This window comes from Panthera uncia, chromosome B1, assembly GCF_023721935.1.
Source record: "Panthera uncia isolate 11264 chromosome B1, Puncia_PCG_1.0, whole genome shotgun sequence".
NCBI classification, from domain to species: Eukaryota; Metazoa; Chordata; class Mammalia; order Carnivora; family Felidae; genus Panthera; species Panthera uncia.
Genome location: NC_064811.1, coordinates 32,080,402 through 32,098,767, shown reverse-complemented (window position 1 = coordinate 32,098,767; position 18,366 = coordinate 32,080,402). Strand labels below are relative to the sequence as shown.

Genomic DNA, 18,366 nt, shown 5'->3' with positions numbered 1-18,366 from the left:
AAAACTAAGTGATGAAACCCCCTGTTAATGAGATTGTAAGACTCAATGTCTTACAGATTGTAAGATTTCTGATTAGAATGTGAATTTGTACAATACTAATGGAAAACAATTTTTTTTAAGTTTATTTATTTATTTTGAGAGAGACCGAGATAGCGCAAGTGGGGGAGGGGCAGAGAGAGGGAGAGAGAGAGAATCCCAAACAGGCTCTGCACTGTCAGCATGGAGCCTGACATGGGGTTTGAACTTACCAGAAACCATGAGATAATGACTTAAGCCAAAACTAAAAGTTGGACGCTTAACCCACTGAGCCACCCAGGCAACCCCAAAACAATTTTTTAATATATAATTAACCTTAGATATTTTCATATTTTTAAATTCAATAATATCAGAAATTTATCATAATAAATTAATTCTAAATACATAAAATACTGTATATGCAAATATTTTATAGCAGTATTATTTATGCTTGTGCACACATGCATTCTCTCTCAAAATAAATAATCTTTAAAAAAAAGAGTCTCTTATGGTTTGCTTTCTTCTCTCTCTCCTTTTTCCACCCTTCCTGTATGTTCATCTGTTTTGTTTCTTAAATTCCATATATGTATTTAAGTCATATGATATTTGTCTTTCTCTGACTGACTTATTTCACATAGCATAATACACTCTAGCTCCATCCATGTCATCACAAATGGCAGGGTTTCATTCTTTTTGATGGCTGAGTAATATTTCATGGTATATATATGCCACATCTTCTTTATCCATTCATCAGTTGACGAACATTTGGGCTTTTCCCATAGTTTGGCTATTGTTGACAATGCTGCTTTAAACTTCTGGGTACATGTACCCCTTTGAATCTGTATTTTTGTATTCTTTGGGTAAATACCTAGTTACGCAAATTGCTGTGTCATAGGGTAATTCTATTTTTAACTTTTTGAGGACCCTCCATAGTGTTTTCCAGAGTGGCTGCACCAGTTTGCATTCTCACCAACAGTGTAAGAGGGTTCCCCTCTGCATCCTTGCCAACATCTGTTGCTTCCTGTGTTGTTCATTTCAGCCATTCTGACAGGTGTGAGGTGGTATTTCATTGTGGTTTTGATTTGTATTTCCCTGAGCATTTTTTCATGTGCCTGTTAGCCATCTGTATGTCTTTTTTGGGAAAATGTCTATTCATGTATTCTTCCCATTTTTTTAACTAGATTATTTGTATTTTGGGTGTTGAGTTTGATGAATTCTTTATAGATTTTGGATACTAACCCTTTATCAGATATGTCATTTGCAAATATCTTCTCCCATCCATAGGCTGCCTTTTAGTTTTGCTGATTGTTTCCTTCTCTGTGCAGTGAATTCTTCTGCATGTTGCTGTCCAGTTTCCCCAGCACCTTTTGTGAAAGAGACTGTCTTTTTTCCACTGGATATTCTTTCCTACTTTGTCAAAGATTAGTTGGCCATATAGTTGCAGGCCCATTTCTGGGTTTTCTATTCTGTTCCACTAATCTATGTGTCTGTTTTTGTGCCTGTACCATACTGTCTTGATGACTGCAGCTTTGTAATATAGCTTGACATCAGGAATTGTGATGTCTCCAGTTTTGCTTTTATTTTTCAGGATTGCTTTGGCTATTTGGGGTCTTTTGTGGTTCCGTACACATTTAAGTATTGTTTGTTCTAACTCTGTGAAAAATGCTATTGGTATTTTGATAGGGATTGCATTAAATATGTACATTGCTTTGGGTAGTACAGACATTTTAACAATGTTTGTTCTTCCAATCCATGAGCATGGAATGCTTTTCCATTTCTTTGTGTCTTCTTCAATTTCTTCCATAAGTGTTCTATAGTTTTCAGAGTACAGATTGTTTACCTCTTTGATTAGTTTTGTTCCTAGATATCTAATTGTTTTTGGCGCAATTGCAAATGGGATCGATTTCTTGATTTCTTTTTCTGCTGCTTCATTATTGGTGTATAGAAATGCAACAGAATTTCTGTATGTTGATTTTATATCCTGTGACTTTGATGAGTTCATGTATTAGTTCTACCAATTTTTTGGTGTAGTCTTTTGGGTTTTCTACATAGAGTATCATGTTGGCTACAAATCGTTTGACTTCTTTCTTGCTGATTTGGATACCTTTTATTTCTTTTTGTTGTCTGATTTCTGAGGCTAAGACTTCCAGTAGTATGTTAAATAGTAATGGTGAGAGTAGACATCCCTGTCTTGCTCCAGACTATAGAGGAAAAGCTCTCAGCTTTTCCCTACTGAGGATGATATTAGTTGTGGGTTTTTCATATATGGCTTTAAAAATGTTGAGGTATATTCAATGATTTTTTTAAAAGTAAGCTCTATGATGGGGTGCCTGGGTAGCTCATGCGGTTGGGCGTCGGACTTTGGCTCAGGTCATGATCTTGTGGTCTGTGAGTTTGAGCCCCATGTTGGGCTCTGTGCTGACAGCTCAGAGCCTGGAACCTGCTTCCAATCCTGTGAGTCCCTCTCTCTCTGCTCCACCCCCACTCACGCTCTGGCTCTCTCTCTCAAAAATAAATAAACATTTAAAAAATTTTAAAAAAAGTAAGCTTTATGTCCAATGTGGGGCTTGAACTCATGACTCTGAGATTAAAAGTCTCATGCTTGGGGCGCCTGGGTGGCTCAGTCAGTTAAGTGTCCGACTTCAGCTCAGGTCACGATCTCACAGTCTGTGAGTTCGAGCCCCACGTCAGGCTCTGTGCTGACAGCTCAGAGCCTGGAACCTGCTTCAGATTCTGTGTCTCCGTCTCTCTCTGCCCCTTCCCCGCTCATGCTCTGTCTCTCTCTGTCTCAATGTTTTTTATGTTTTTTAAGTAAAAACATAAAAAAAAAAAAGTCGCATGCTTTACCAAATGATCCAACCAGGTGCCCCTTAATTTTTTATTTTTAATTAAAAAAACATAAAAGGATAAAATGAAAAATTAGTCAATATTAGATATAAAAGTTTATTGATGAGAAACCATACTTTCCTGCAAAGATTAGGAACAAGGCAAGGATGTCTACTCTCAACACTTCTATCCAACATCATACTAGGAGTCCTAGCTAATGCAATAAGACAAGAAGTGGAGAGAAAAAGTATAAAAATCGGGAAGTAAAAAATAAAAGTCTCTGTTCATAAGTGATGATTATTGTCTATATAGAAAATCCCAAAGAATCAATCCTGGAAATAGGAAGCAACTATAGCAAGGTCGCAGAATATAAGTGTATATATATTAATATATATATATATGTATATATATACACTTATATATATATATACAATATATATATTTAAACTTAATATATATATATTTAAACTTAATATATATATATTTAAACTTTATGTTATTTGTTTTTTAAAGTTTTATTTTCATTCTAGTTAGTTAACATACAGTGTTATATTAGTTTCAGGTGTAGAATGTAGTAATTCAACAGTTTCATACATCACTCTGTGTTCATCACAACAAGTGTACTCCTTAATCCCCATCACCTATTTAACCCATCCCTTCACTCACCTCCCTTCTGGTAACCATCAGATTGTTCTCTACAATTGAGTAGAGGTTAATATCTAAAAGTCAATTGCTTTATTATTTACCGGAAGTGAACAATTGGAATTTGAAATTAAAAAGACAATACTACTGGGGCACCTGGGAGGCTCAGTTGGTCATATGTCTGACTTTGGCTCAGGTCATAATCTCACAGTTCATGGGTTTGAGCCCTGCATTGGGCTCTGTGCTGACAGTTCAGAGCCTGGAGCCTGCTTCGGATTCTGTATCTCCTTCTCTCTCTGTCCCTCCCCTGCTTGTGCTCTGTCTCTCTCCCTCTCAAAAATACACATAAAAAGTTAAAAAAAGAAAACGCAAAAATAAAAAGAATACTATTTACGTTAGTACCAAAAAAATTACATACTTAGATAAATCTAACAAAATATGTACAAGATCTATATGAGGAAAACTATAAAACTCTGATGAAAGACATAAAAGAAAATCTGAATAAATGGAGAAATATTCCATATACATGGACAGGAAAATTAAATATTATCAGGATGTGAGTTCTCTGTAATGTGATCTATAGATTCAATGTAATCCCGATAAAAATCTCAGCTAGTTATTTTCTAGATATTGAGAAATTGATTCTAAGTTTTATATGGAAAGGCAAAAGACCCAGAAAAGCCAACATGGTATTGAAGGACTGATAATCTAAGGACTGAAGTTACCTGACCTCAAGACTGTAAAGCTACTATAGTCAAGACAGTGTGGTATTGGCAAAAGAGCAGACACATAGAACAACAGAACAGACTAGAAAGCCCAGAAGTGCACCTGCATAAATATACTCAATTGATCTTTGACAAAGGAGCAAAGGCAATTCAATGGAGAAAAGATAGCCTTTCCAACAAATGGTGCTGGAACAATTGGACATTCACATTCAAAATTCACCCTCACATGGAACAGACTATATACACTACACAAAAATTAACTTAAGGTGAATCATAGACCTAAGCTCATAGTGGATCATAAAATGCAAAACTATGAAACTCCAGAAGACAGCATAGAAGAAAATCTAGGAGACCTTGGGTTTGGGGATGACGTCTTAGATACAACACCAAAAGCTTGACCCAAAAAAAGAAGGAAAAAAAATGGTACGTTGGACTTAATTAAAAAAAATTCTAGGGGCGCCTGGGTGGCTCAGTTGGTTGGGCGGCCGACTTCGGCTCAGGTCATGATCTCGCGGTCCGTGAGTTCGAGCCCCGCGTCGGGCTCTGTGCTGACAGTTCAGAGCCTGGAGCCTGTTTCAGATTCTGTGTCTCCCTCTCGCTGACCCTCCCCTGTTCATGCTCTGTCTCTCTCTGTCTCAAAAATAAATAAAAAAACGTTAAAAAAATTTTTTTTTTAAATTAAAAAAAAAATTCTGCCTTGCAAAAGACTATTAAGAGAATGAAAAAACAAGCCACAGACTAGGAGAAAATACCTGCAAAACAGATACATATCAGGTAAAGGATTGGTATCTACGATGTACAAAGAACTCTTAAAACTCAAGAACAACAACAGAGGTGTTTGGGTGGCTCAGTCAGTTAAGCATCCAATTTTGGCTCAGGTCATGATCTCGCAGTTGGTGAGTTCGAGCCCAGTGTTGGACTCAGGGCCTGGAGCCTGTTTTGTATTCTGTGTCTCCCTGTCTCTTGGCCTCTCCCCCACTGACACTCTGTTTCTCTTTCTCTCAAAAATAAATAAACATTAAAAAATATTAAAACAACAACAACAACAAAGCAATTAGAAAATAGGCAACATATCTGAACAAACACCTCAGCAAAGAGGATAGAAGCATTTGAAAAGATACTCCACATCATATATCATTAGGGAATTGCAAATTAAAACAACAATGATATACTATTACGTACCTATTAGAATGGTCAAAATCCAAAACACTGACAACACCAAATGCTGGTAAGGATGTGAGCAACAGGCACTCTTATTTATTGTTGGTGGGAATGCAAAATGTTACACACGCTTTGGAAGAGAGGTTGCAAGTGTCTTATAAAATTGCTTATCAGTTTCTTACAAAACATACTCTTACCACACTGTCTAGCAATTACAACCTGTGGTATTTCCCCAAATGAGTTAAAAACTTGTGTCCTTACAAAAAATCTGAACATAAATGTTTGTAGCTCCTTTATTCATGATTCACAAAACTAGGAAGCAACCAACATGTCCTTTAATAGGTGAATAACTAAACAAAAATGTGATACAGCCATACAATGAAATATTATTTAGCAATAAAAAAGAAGTGACCTATCAAGCCAGGAAAAGACATGGAGAAGACTTAAATGCATATTACTAAACGAAAGAAGACAATCTGAAATGGCTACATGCTGTATGATTCCAACTATATGACAATCTGGAGACAGTAAAAGGGAAGCTATAAGAAGATTAGTGGCACTGGGTTGAGGGAAGATGAATAAGTGAACCACAAGGTGTTTTTAGGGCAATGAAACTATTATTCTGTAATAACCCGGAGATCAAGACCTGAACTAAGATCAAGAGTCGGAACCTTAACTGACTGAGCCACCCAGGCCCCCCATGTTATTGGAATTTAGATTTCATTTTGAAAGAGATAAGCAGCCATTGAAAATCTGTTAAGCAAGTATATAAGTTAGGATAATACTGTACAAATAGACTCCAAAATACAAAGTCAAGGCCTAAATAGAAGGTCATTTGTCACACATTTGTCTGATGAAGGAGTTCCCAGTTTTTAGGTGGCTCATCTCCACAGTGATTGACAGATTTAGGGTGCTTATGTCTGTAGTTCTGCAACCCCCTAAGGCCTCACAGGAGTCTCACCCCCCTGCACTCAGCATTTGGAGAGGAAATCCGCTGAAAGCTTTGGCCTGGAAGTAAGGTACATAATTCCAGAAATGTCTTCAAGGTGCATCCATGTTGTGGCATCTGTCAGAATTTAATTCCTTTTGAAGGCTGAATAATATTTCATAACGTGTATATACCGTATTTTGTTTATCCATTTATCCATTTGTTTATCCATTTGTTTATCCATTTATTCTACCTTTTGGCTAACACAAATAATGCTGCTATGAAGGAGTCCCCTGCTTTCACTTCTTTGGAGTATATACCCAAAAGTGAAACTGCTGGATCATATGGTGATTCTATGTTTAATTTTTTGAGGAATTGCCACACCATTTTCCACAATCTCAATTTTTGTTGTGCATCAGAATCACTTCTTGAGCTTTAAAAAATACACACGCTCAGTCTCCACCTCTGGAGACTGATTAGTAGATCTGAGGAGACACCTGACTTCTGTTTCTGTTTAGAATTCATGGTTTAAAAATACTAGAAACAAATTATTAAGAGGTGGTTTTTAAAAAAATCTTTATTTACTTTAAAAATTCAAGCATAATTAACCTACGGGGTTATATTAGTTTCAGGTGTACAACAGAATGATTCAACAATTCTATACCTTACTCAGTGCTCATCATGATAAGTGCAGTCTGAATCCCCTTCACGTATTTCACCCCCCCCCCGCAACCTTCCTTCTGGCAGCCACCAGTTTGTTCTCTACTGTTAAGAGTCTGGTTTTTCATTTGTCTCTTTTTTCCTTTGCTCATTTGTTTTGCTTCTTTGATTCCACATATGATAGGAATCATATGGTATTTGTTTTGCTCTGAGTTATTTCATTAGCAGTTTACCCTCTGGATCCATTCAAGTCATTGCAAGTGCAGTATCTCATTCTTTTTCTTTTTTCTTTTTAATTTTTTAAGTCATTCTTTTTTTATGGCTGAGCAATATTCCAGTGTGTGTGTGTGTGTGTGTGTGTGTACCACATCTTCTTTATCCATTCATCTATAGATAGACACTTGGGATGCTCCCATATTTTGGCTATTATAAATAATGCTGCAATAAACATAGGGGTGCATATATCTTTTAAAATTAGTGTTTATTTTTTAATTTTAGAGACAGATAGTGTGAGCGGAGGAGTGGGGCAGAAGGAGAGAGAGAGAGAGAGAGAGAGAGAGAGAGAGAGAGAATCTTAAGCAGGCTCCACGCTCATCTTGGAGCCCGATGCGAGACTTGATCCCTAGACCCTGGGATCATGACCTGAGATGAAATCAAGAGTCAGACGCTCAGCTGACTGAGCCACCTAGGCGCCGTTTGAATTAGTGTTTTGTATTTTGTATTTGTGTTTTTGTATACTTTTCCACCAGTAGTGGAATTTCTGGATCACTTGGTAATTCTGTTTTTAACTTTTTGAGAAACTTCATGCTGTTTTCTGCAGTGGCTGTAGCAGTGTACATTCCCACCAACAGTGCATGAGCTTTCCTTTTTCTCCACATCCTCACCAACACTTGTTGTTTCTTGTGTTTTTGATTTCAGCCATTCTGACAGTTATGAAGTGATATTTCATTGTGGCTTTGATTTGCATTTCCCTGATGATGAGTGATGTTGAGCATCTTTCCATGTCTGTTGGCCATGTCTATTTATTCTTTGGAAAATGTCTGTTCACGTCTTCTGCCCATTTTGGTTGAATTATTTGGTTTTTTTTGGTGATGGGTTATATAAGTTCTTTATATATTTTGGATATTATTAAGAGATGGTTTTAAAAGAGTAAAAATAAGAGAATATTGAGCAAAATGTTGAGGTTCCCCTAATTAACATTTAGAGTATATCCTTATACACACACACACACACACACACACACCCACACTCCACACAAATTTTGCATACTTTTAAAAAACATAAATGTAATCACACATCATACAGTGTTCTACAACATGCTTTATTCTCTTAATAATATTGTGAAGATCTTTCAATGTCAGTGTACGAATGTTAAATTCAATCTTCCTAAATAGATGCCTGTGACAACAGTTGTAGTTTCCAAATGTAACCTTAAAGCCAAAAGTCTAGTGATGGTGTCTCGCTTCATTTCTTCGGCCCCTGCCCCTCCAACATATAAAGTACCAAATTAATTCCCTGCTAAAACAACAACAACAACAACAACAACAACAACACCCTTTTCTGGAAGAAATATCTGGAATGATTTCTGTTTCCTATACTGAAGTGCAACACACACAATGTTACTCTTTGCGATTATGTTGGTAGATACTCCATACACAGCTGTTCTATATTTTGAATTGCTAATTACCTGAAATTGAAATCTGTTTTTTTTTTTTCTGCTGATCTCTCACTCATGGTGCTGGTGCTTAGTCACCTTTGACTGTGAGTAGAGACTGTGGTGGTGAGAGGGTGATCCATACAGCTATTGGGGGAAGAGCATTCCAGGTACATCATGAGTAGTGAGTGAAAAGTCCTTGAAACAGAATTGTCTGGAACCTTCAAGAAATAACAAAGAGCTGTGGCTGAAGTGGAATGATTGCAAATAGGAGGTGGTAAGTACAGAGGTAATGGCACCACATGGTGCAGGGGAATAGAGAAGAATTTGTTTTATATTCTTACTGAGAAGAGGAGCACTGGAAAGCTTTCAGCTCAGAGTGACATGATCTAACATACACCTGAAAAGAATCTCTCTGGATCCTGTGTTCAGACTGTACTGTAGGTGGAACAAAAGTAGAATCAGGGCGATCAGTCAAGAGATGACAACCAGGGGAGATGAGACGGTGGCTTAGACCTGCATGGTAGTGGTAGATGTAATGAGATTTGGTGGGTTCTGGTTATATTTTGAAGGTAGAGCCAATAGAATTTACAGATGGCTTGAATGTGTGTGTGGGTGATGTGTTGGGGAGAGGAGAGATAGGAAGAGAGAAAGAGAAAGAGAGAGGGAGGGAGGGAGGGAGAGAGAGAGAGAGAGAGAGAGAGAGAGAGAGAGAGAGAGTCTTAAGTAGGCTCCACGCTCAGCATGGAGCCCAAGGAAGGGCTTGGTTCCATGACCCTGGGAAATCAAGAGTCGGCTGCTCAACTGACTGAGCCACCCAGGTGCCCCTATCTTCAATTTTTTTCAAGCAAAGAATCCTTCTTAAAATTTCATTAAGCTTAAAAATTTTTTCATTAAGCTTCACAGCCATGTTATATATTATTCAGACATAAACATTTTTCTGATTTCATTGCTCATAACTATTTCTTTCATCCCAAGTCTAGTAAACATCTCAGACATAACATGCCCCCAAACAAATTCTTGTTCCCTACCTCCAATCCCATTTGTTCAACCACAAGCATCCATCATTGCAAAAACAGTAGAGCTCACACATATCCTTCACTCAGTTTTGCTTCATGTTAACTTACATAATCATTTACAATGATCAAAACCAGGATACTATGCTATGCTACTATTTACTAAAGTATGGACCTTATTCAAATTTTACCCATTTTCCTTCTAATGTCTAATGTTTCCTTTCTCTGTCCAGGATCACACATTGCATTTAGTTACTATGCAGTTTTAGTTCTCTCCAATCTGTGACAGTTCCTCAATCTTCCCTTGTCTTTCATGACCTTGACACTGTTGATGAATCCTGGTCAGTTTCTCAATTTTGGTTTGTCTGATGTGCTCTCATGATCAGATATAGATTATGCACACATGGTAGAAGAAGGGAAAGCAGTGGAAGTCAACTACAGTAGTGAATTTCTTTTTTCTTTTTTATAGTACTGAGAGTACTGAGTTTCAACATACAGTAATGTTAAGTTTTGCAAATCCCACTGAAACTAAACATTTTCTAAAAAATGTCTAGGGAATCCGAGCTATTAGTGATCTACTGTATTTACTTTACCAGTTACAATGCTTACCACATCCCAGAGCTAATGATAATATTTATATAAAAACATCAAACCAGGTATATTATTAAAATTTTTTTTAATGTTTATTTTTGAGAGAGAGAGAGAGAGACATTGAGACAGAGCTTTAGCAGGGGAGGTGCAGAGAGAGAGGGAGACACAGAATCCAAAGCAGGCTCCAGGCTCTGAGCTGTCAGCACAGAGCCTGAGGTGGGGCTCAAACCCACGAATCAAACCGTGAGATCATGACCTGAGCCAAAGTTGAAGTTGGACGCTTAGCTGACTTAGCCACCCAGGTGCCCCTCCAGGTGTAATAGTTTTAAATGGAGAGCCCGAAGCGCTTGACCTTATTTGTCTCAAAGCAAAGAGTAGCTCTTTCTATAGCAACTAGCAGTTTAAATGGGTATGTTAAAAAGTATTGCTTATGTCTGTTTTGTGGCAATGGATTAGACTTTATTTGAGTAAGATTTTTGCTGTATATTTTATGGAAGATATGAATTTATTGGAATTCCTTTCTCATGTGTCTTTTCTATTCGGACTTGTGTTCATTTACGAGACTTTTTTTTCCTTCTCATATACACTACTCTGTATAAACAGTGAGTATATTCAATACTACTTAAATTGCATGTCAAGAGGGGCACCTGTGTGGTTCAGTTGGTTAAGCCTTCAACTTTGGCTCCGGTCATGATCTCACAGTTCATGAGTTCGAGCCCCATGTCAGGCTCTGTGCTGACAGCTCAGAGCCTGAAGCCTGCTTCAGATTCTGTGTCTCCCTCTCTCTCTGCCCCTCCCCTGTTCATGCTCTGTCTCTTTCTCAAAAAATAAACATTAACAAAATTAAATTGTATGTCAAGAAAGATGATCTATGAGGTTTCCAAGGAAATTCAAAATATTCTTTATCACAAACGTTGTTGGAATATGAATGAGGCTTCTGGGTATATATTATGAAAACTCAGATTCTCAAGAGTCTTAAAGGCGTATAATATCCAGGTATATGGTCATCCTTAATTTTCAAATAACTGATGGTAGTTTCCTTTATTTGCTATACTTCACATTATTTCTATGAAACAACAAAAAACAAAAATCCTGGAATTACTTTGATTTGTAGAGTTTGGAGAATGAAAGATTATCCTAATCATAAAATCTGTTATCACTGGGGCACCTGGGTGGCTCAGTTGGTTAAGCGTCTGACTTCAGTTCAGGTGATGATCTCAGTTTGTGGATTTGAGCCGTCTGTCAGGCTCTGTGCTGGCAGCTCAGAGCCTGGAGCATGCTTGTTTCTGTGTGTGTGTCTCTCTCTCTGCCCCTCCCCTGTTCATGCTCTGTCTCTCTCAAAAATAATAAGCATTGAAAAAAAATAAAAAATCTATTATCACTAAAGGGGCACCTGGGTGGCTCAGTTGGTTAAGTGTCCGACATCAGCTTAGGTCATGATCTCATGACTTGTGAGTTCAAGCCCCACATCACACTCTCTGCTGTCAGTGCAGAGCCTGCTTTGGATCCTCTATCTTCCTCTCTCTCTGACTCTTCTCTGCTCATTCTCTTTCAAAAATAAATAAACATTAAAAAAAATCTATTATCACTACAAAATGCTGTTGGCGTTCTTGTTGCTCTGTCTATAAACACTCTTAAAATTACCAATGAATATTTTAGAAAATTAATCTATAACTTGAGATAGAGTATGTGTATTTGATTGTATGGGTATATTATAGCAGTATTATTTAATCAAATAATATATTTGATTATATTGATATATAATCAAATGTGTATGTCAACAGTAAAGTTATATGATTTTTGTTAAGTTTACTATTTTAAATATAAATGTTTCTTCTCCTAACTTAAGTGAAGACACTGATATACTTGGGAGAAACTTTTTATTATTTACAGTTTATAAAAATTATCAGGCAAGTTTATATAAATTTAGATTACAAAAGTATAATCATATAAGAAGGTTAATTGAATATCATCCAAGAATTAAGATAAATGACATAGAGCTTAATTTCCTAAATTAGAATATATGTGCTATCATGGTGACAGATTATGACTTAATGATTATGCTCATAAACAGATTACAAGGTCAGCATCACTGGCCTGGATCTGCAGTCACCATAAATGCAGAAAAGGATAAGCTACATTCTAATGGACTGTTTTCTATAAGGAATATGTTCCAATAAACCCTGACAAAGCAGGACATGCTAATATTTATCCAGAGGGCAGAAAGTCACATTTGTTGTTGCACAGCGAAAATTCGATTGGTTTCTGTTGACTTATAAAAGTCTATGTGAAAGACAATATAATTATTGTTACTGGGACAGGATTTTAAAGAGGACTGAAAAGGATTTTAAAGAGACTTCAAGTAAAGAGTTATTTCCATAATATAGATAAGTTAACTAACGCAGTTGTATTAACACTGAAAATTTACATTGAACAGTTGTTTTCTACTTACACATGGTAGTAGTTAGATTATAAAGGATGACCAAAATTCAAATTATGTACTTTTTAGCTAATGCCAAGCTTTTAGTCATTTTAGGAGGACAATGATTTAACTCTCTGTATATGTTATGGAAAGACAGCCAATTATTATATGCATAATCCAACTATTCACAAGTTTAGATACGTACCAATAAAGATGTTAATGTCAATATTCTAACTTCTGTGGTAAAGGGTTCTTCAATGAATGGAAATAATTCTTCCATTAGAGATATATCCCTAAGTTGGGGAGGGAAGGAGATCCTTGACTTTCACACAAAATTGGCTTTGTTGACAAACTTTCCCGGAAACCCTTTCTTTTAAGGATGAACAAGGCCAGTGAGCATTGGGTAATCAGATCCAATATATAATATATCCCTTAAAGATATGTCTTCTCTGTGTTAGGTCTCAAATGATTATTTAAAAGTCTTTAAAAATATTTTAGGCTTTTGGGGCGCCTGGGTGGCGCAGTCGGTTAAGCGTCCGACTTCAGCCAGGTCACGATCTCACGGTCCGTGAGTTCGAGCCCCGCGTCAGGCTCTGGGCTGATGGCTCGGAGCCTGGAGCCTGTTTCCGATTCTGTGTCTCCCTCTCTCTCTGCCCCTCCCCGGTTCATGCTCTGTCTCTCTCTGTCCCAAAAATAAATAAAAAAACGTTGGAAAAAAAAAATTAAAAAAAAAATAAATAAAAATAAAAATATTTTAGGCTTTTAATAGATGCCCTTAATTCTGGAAACTGCACTGCTTATCCAATCGCTGTATTATCTGTTACCAATGCCATTCTGGAATGAATTATTAGTCTTATTTATTCATCAGCTGGTTTGAGAAATAGTTACACAAAGAAGATCTGAACTAATAACTAAAGACAGCATGAGGAAAAACCTTTGATGGAAGTACTTTTTTTTTTTTTAATGTTTATTTATTTTTGAGAGACAGAGAGAGACAGAATGTGAGTGGGGGAGGGACTGAGAGAGCGAGAAAGACACAGAATCTGAAGAGGCTCCAGACTCTGGGCTGTCAGCACAGAGCCCGACACGGGGCTCAAACTCACAAGCCGTGAGATCATGACTTGAGCCGAAGTCAGATGCTCAACCGACTGAGCCACCCAGGCACCCCTATATTTGGTAATCTTTTTAGCACTCTTTAGATTTCTCTTCCATGGAAAACAAATGGGTATCATATTTTGCCCTAAAACACATAGTAATCTTTTTCTTTTTCTTTTTTGTCATAAAATACCAAGTGTAAGAATGATGGGACCATAGTAATCTCATGGCTTAAAATCTTATAAAGCCTTCCCATTACACTTAGAATAAAATTAAAAGTTTTTGCTGGAGCCTAAGGTTCTAGAGGATCTCTCCTTTCACCTCTGCCCAAATTAATGTCTTATCACTTCCACTGAATTCTGCACCAGTCATAAAACTGGCTTTCTGGTTATTCTCTGGATGTGTTTAACTTACAATCATATTACGGCCTTTATGCTCGCCCCTTCTCAACATCCACATCCCAGCTCAATGTCTCCTTCTTAGATCACTTATTTACAATACTTCCACACCCTCCTCCCCAGGTACGCTCTATCTCATAAGCCTGCTTCATTTTCTGTATAGCACTTACCCTTCTCTGAAAATACAGACTTTATTTTTGTCTACTTATTTATTTTTCTCTTTTCCTCAAAGATATAAACTTCAGGAAAGCTGGGGCTGTCTGTCTTATTTACTGTGGGTTCCCAGCAAGCACATAAAAAAGTGCTGACACACAGTAGATGGTCAATAAGTATCTGTTGAATGATGCATGGGTAAAAACCACCCCAGCAGAGAAAATAAGCATGAATATTCTGTTCATGTTTATTCATGGTTCCGTTTTGGGTTCTTTACAATATTTCTGTTCTGGTTACTTATCATTTCACAACAAACTACCCCAAAAGTTACCACCTTAAAAGAACAATTATTTTATTACACTCACACTACTGTCAGGGAATTTAGGCAAGTTTTGACTAGGTGATTTTTCTGCTCTAATAGTGTTGGTTGGGGTCATTTAGAATTTCACCGGCAGCTGGTATGGTGGGTCCGAGATGGCTTCACTTACAAGCCTGGTACCGAGTGGAGATGGCTGTAATCCTGGGTTCAGCTGGCCCCTTCTCTTGCTTTACATGGGAGCTCAAGGGTCCAGTAGAGCAAGGTAGGAGGTGCTAGTCCTCTTAAAGCTTATGTCTGGAACTGTCAAATCAGACACAGGTTAGCTCAGGTGAGGGGAGCAGTATCAAAGCATATGCAGTCATTTTTAATCTGGTACATTTCTGAGGTAGAATATTTCCAAGTAAATGTTCCGAAAGAAAACAATCCAACAAATTCAGTATCTTTCTGGAAGTTACAGGCTTCTGACTTAAGTCTCAGCTAAATTCAGGGAAGGCTTCAAATGCTAAAAAAGAAATACAAAAATTAGAAGTTATATAAAAGATATGTAAAACTTTGAATATATATCTTATTTACTTATTTGCAACACAATGGACATTGTGAATTGGTTTACATCCTCTGAGACTATAAGCAAAATTTGTGATTGCCCTGCTGTGTACATTTTTATGGAGAGCAGGTTCATAGTTTTCATTGATTTTTCAGTTTCTAATGACACCCCTCCTCCCCTATCAAGTATTTCCCTAAGCAAAATTATGGAGTGCAAGGGGCGCCTGCATGGCTCAGTTGGCTAAGTGTCCAACTTAGGCTCACGTCACGATCTCATGGTTCGTGAGTTTGAGCCCAGCATTGTGCCCTCTGCTGTCAGTGAGGAGCCTGCTTTGGATGCTCTGTCCTCTCTCTCTGCCCCTCCCCCACTTGTTCTCTCTCTCTCTCTCTCTCTCTCTTTCTCTCTCTCTCTCTTTCAAAAATAAACATTAAAAAAATTATGGAGTGCATAAGTTCATTTTTATATCTATCTCCCTTGATAATACCTAGCCTTGTGTAACAATAATGGTAATAGCTGACAAAAATATTATTATCTTAAGCCAAGAGTAATGTTCTATAATAACCCTATGAAGTACTACTATCATCCTTATTTTATGCATGAAGAAACTGAGGCATAGTATCTTGCCCATAGCATGTGGTGGGGCTGGGAACCCTACCATACTGGCTGCAGATGGTCTGACGCAACAGGGCTCTCTCTGTTCAGGAGTAAGAGTTTACTCCTTTGTAAATTGGGGAGAATAATAGTAGCTAGTGTCACGGCGGCTATTAGATGAGCTGAACTAGGATAGTCCATAGCTGCATGCCTGGCACATATTACATTGGCATTTGATAAATACAGGCTCTCCACCTTTAACCTCTGTTGTATTCCAGAGGCTTTGCTATCTTTCGTTGTAGAGATATTGGTGTGATAAAATGCAAGACCTGAAGGGGAGGATGGGTGGGTAAAGATCTGAAAGTCTAGGGCCAAACCTGGAGATACTGCTCTCTCCACTAAACTCCTTAGAGTCCCGTGTTTTCTCTTAAAATTGTATGCAAATGTCGCATTCTACTCCACAATTCAGTTGCTTATCTATTAATATGAAACTTGATTACCCCAAAGCTTTTGGGATCATTGTTTTTCTGTGATGCACCTTGTTTATGCCTTGGTCTCACACACACAACTGCTCTGATGAACAGTGCAGGTTTGGGAATTTAGACGCCCTAGAGCCTTCTGTGGACCCTTTAGCTTGTTCGGGCCTTATATTTTTCACTTATAAAGTGGAGTGGGTGTTGATGACTAGATGATTTTACCAAAGTCTTTTCTGTTCTGGAATTACACAGTATGAAACTGTCCTTTAGGGGGCCTGGGTGGATCAGTGGGTTAAGCGTCCGACTCTTGATTTCTGCTCAGGTCATTATCTCTGGGTTAGTGAGTTTGAGTCAGTGTTGGGCTCTGCACTGACAGGGTGGAGCCTGCTTGGGATTCTGTCTCATTCTGCCTCTCCCCTGTTCGTGCTTTCTCTATCAAAAATGAACATTTAAAATGGTCTTTTAGCTCGGGTTTTAAAATTGTGGGTTTCCACTTAGCAGGCAGAAACTCCAATTCGGTGGGTCAAACATTAAAAAAAAATCGGGATAACTACTCTCCGATGAAATTCTTGTTTCAGAATAGATATTAAAATGTAATGTGCAAAACCGACATCTGAAATGTTTATCTTCATCGCTGGTGGTAATTGAAACACCTGAAAGCTGGTGTAAGGCAGTGCACCCTAGAGACGTGTAATTGGGAGAAACCCGGTTTGCCCGCCTTAGTACATCAACCTCGGAAGCTCCATTTGAGGGCTCCCACCAAAAGCCCAAGGCGCAAACCTGCGCGCGGACCCCGGTCGCGTACCTCCTCGCGATGGCAGCGGCCCGCGGGCCTGCGGGGCGTCACCTGGGCCGACGTCGCACCTCCCGCCTCCCGCCTGGGCCAAAGTGAAGCTGCGCGCCTTCTGACGTCATCACCGGGCGCCGCGGCCCCCACCACCTTCCACTTCGCGGGAGAAGTTGTTGGCGCGAATGGATCCCGAGTCCCGGTAACGGATTCCCCAGCCCACCGGCCTGCCCGCCCGCGCCGTAGTCCGTGGGCTGCGATGGTGAGTCCCTGGGGGAGGCTCTGCGGCTCGGGGGCTCGGGAGAGTTTGCAGGCTGGGTGTGGACCGGGCACTTTTGGAATGCAGGGTGGGGGAGGACGGCGGTGCGGGGCTCTGGAGGGGAGCGAAGGCACGGAAGGGGCCAAAAATCTGGCACTCGTCGCACAGCTTTCCTGGGACCGCGGGGTTTCTGCTCTCGGCAGCAGGCTGCGCTCATGCCTTTGGTGCTGCGCCGCAGTTTAACTTTTTTTTACTCTTGGGGGAAGGGAGGAAGGAAGAGAGTAAAGAAGGTGATTTGGGGGCTTGGCGATAAAGTTGTTTTCCTGTTTGGCGTTGCCCGAAACCTCTCTTTGCGTCCTGCTTAAAGCATTGATTTCAAGCCCTCGTTCAAGGCGGAGAAAAATGTAACAAACTTTCCTTTTTTGTAAGTTGTGTTAGGCCTTGAACTTTCGTCATTAATAGCGCCACGAAACGCTCATCACAGAGCCGTTTGAGACCGAAGGCTTAGGGAGGATGCTTTATTTTGTTTAAATGAATTGGTAGAAGCCAAAGGGATAACACGGTTTACCAGGGGGGGGGAAAAACAAACCCTAACAACACTGGAGGTAAAGACAGATACAATATATCTGACAGCTGTCATCGCTTATCACCTGATGTTAAAAATAATCTTATAAAAACACACCTCTGTATAATTGTGCATAAAGCATATCAATTGAGCGTGAAATGATTATGCAGGTATTAAAACAGACGTTCATGCTGGTATGGAAATAGATACAGATATGTGTTTGAAATATTTAAAGGACAATTTATGATGATTAAGCCAGAATCTACTTCATAATCAGACGTAATTTTTTCAACTATTTTTTACCTTATCACAACACCAGCATCCTGGAGGGAAAATTTTTATGCCACATTGGGAAACCTTGCAGCCCTTAGTGCTTTTTTCTCATAAAAAAGGGATAAAATAATAGCCACCTTGCACCAAATATCAGTGTGTAAGCTGTTTGTTTTATATACCTTTTCTCACTTAAACCTCTCAGCAGTCTAGTTTTACGGATGGTGAAGGAGGCTTTTAGAGTTTAAACAGTTTGTCATACAACTAAT

The 18,366-nt window shown here is 38.7% G+C and overlaps 2 protein-coding genes across 3 annotated transcripts in view; both read left to right on the top strand.

Annotated features, from left to right (window-relative positions):
• The window catches only part of RPL9 (ribosomal protein L9), a 457,174-nt gene that overhangs the window by 47,042 nt on the left and 391,766 nt on the right, over nt 1-18,366 (top strand). The window lies entirely within an intron of this gene.
• The window catches only part of RFC1 (replication factor C subunit 1), an 87,218-nt gene continuing 85,755 nt past the window's right edge, over nt 16,904-18,366 (top strand). Inside the window, exon 1 of one of the 2 annotated variants that reach the window (XM_049631905.1) lies at nt 16,904-17,265. In XM_049631905.1, the coding sequence (XP_049487862.1) occupies nt 17,263-17,265 (3 nt within the window). In that variant the 5' untranslated portion in view covers nt 16,904-17,262. The remainder of the gene's footprint in view (nt 17,266-18,366) is intronic. The other variant, XM_049631904.1, reaches the window with a different exon arrangement.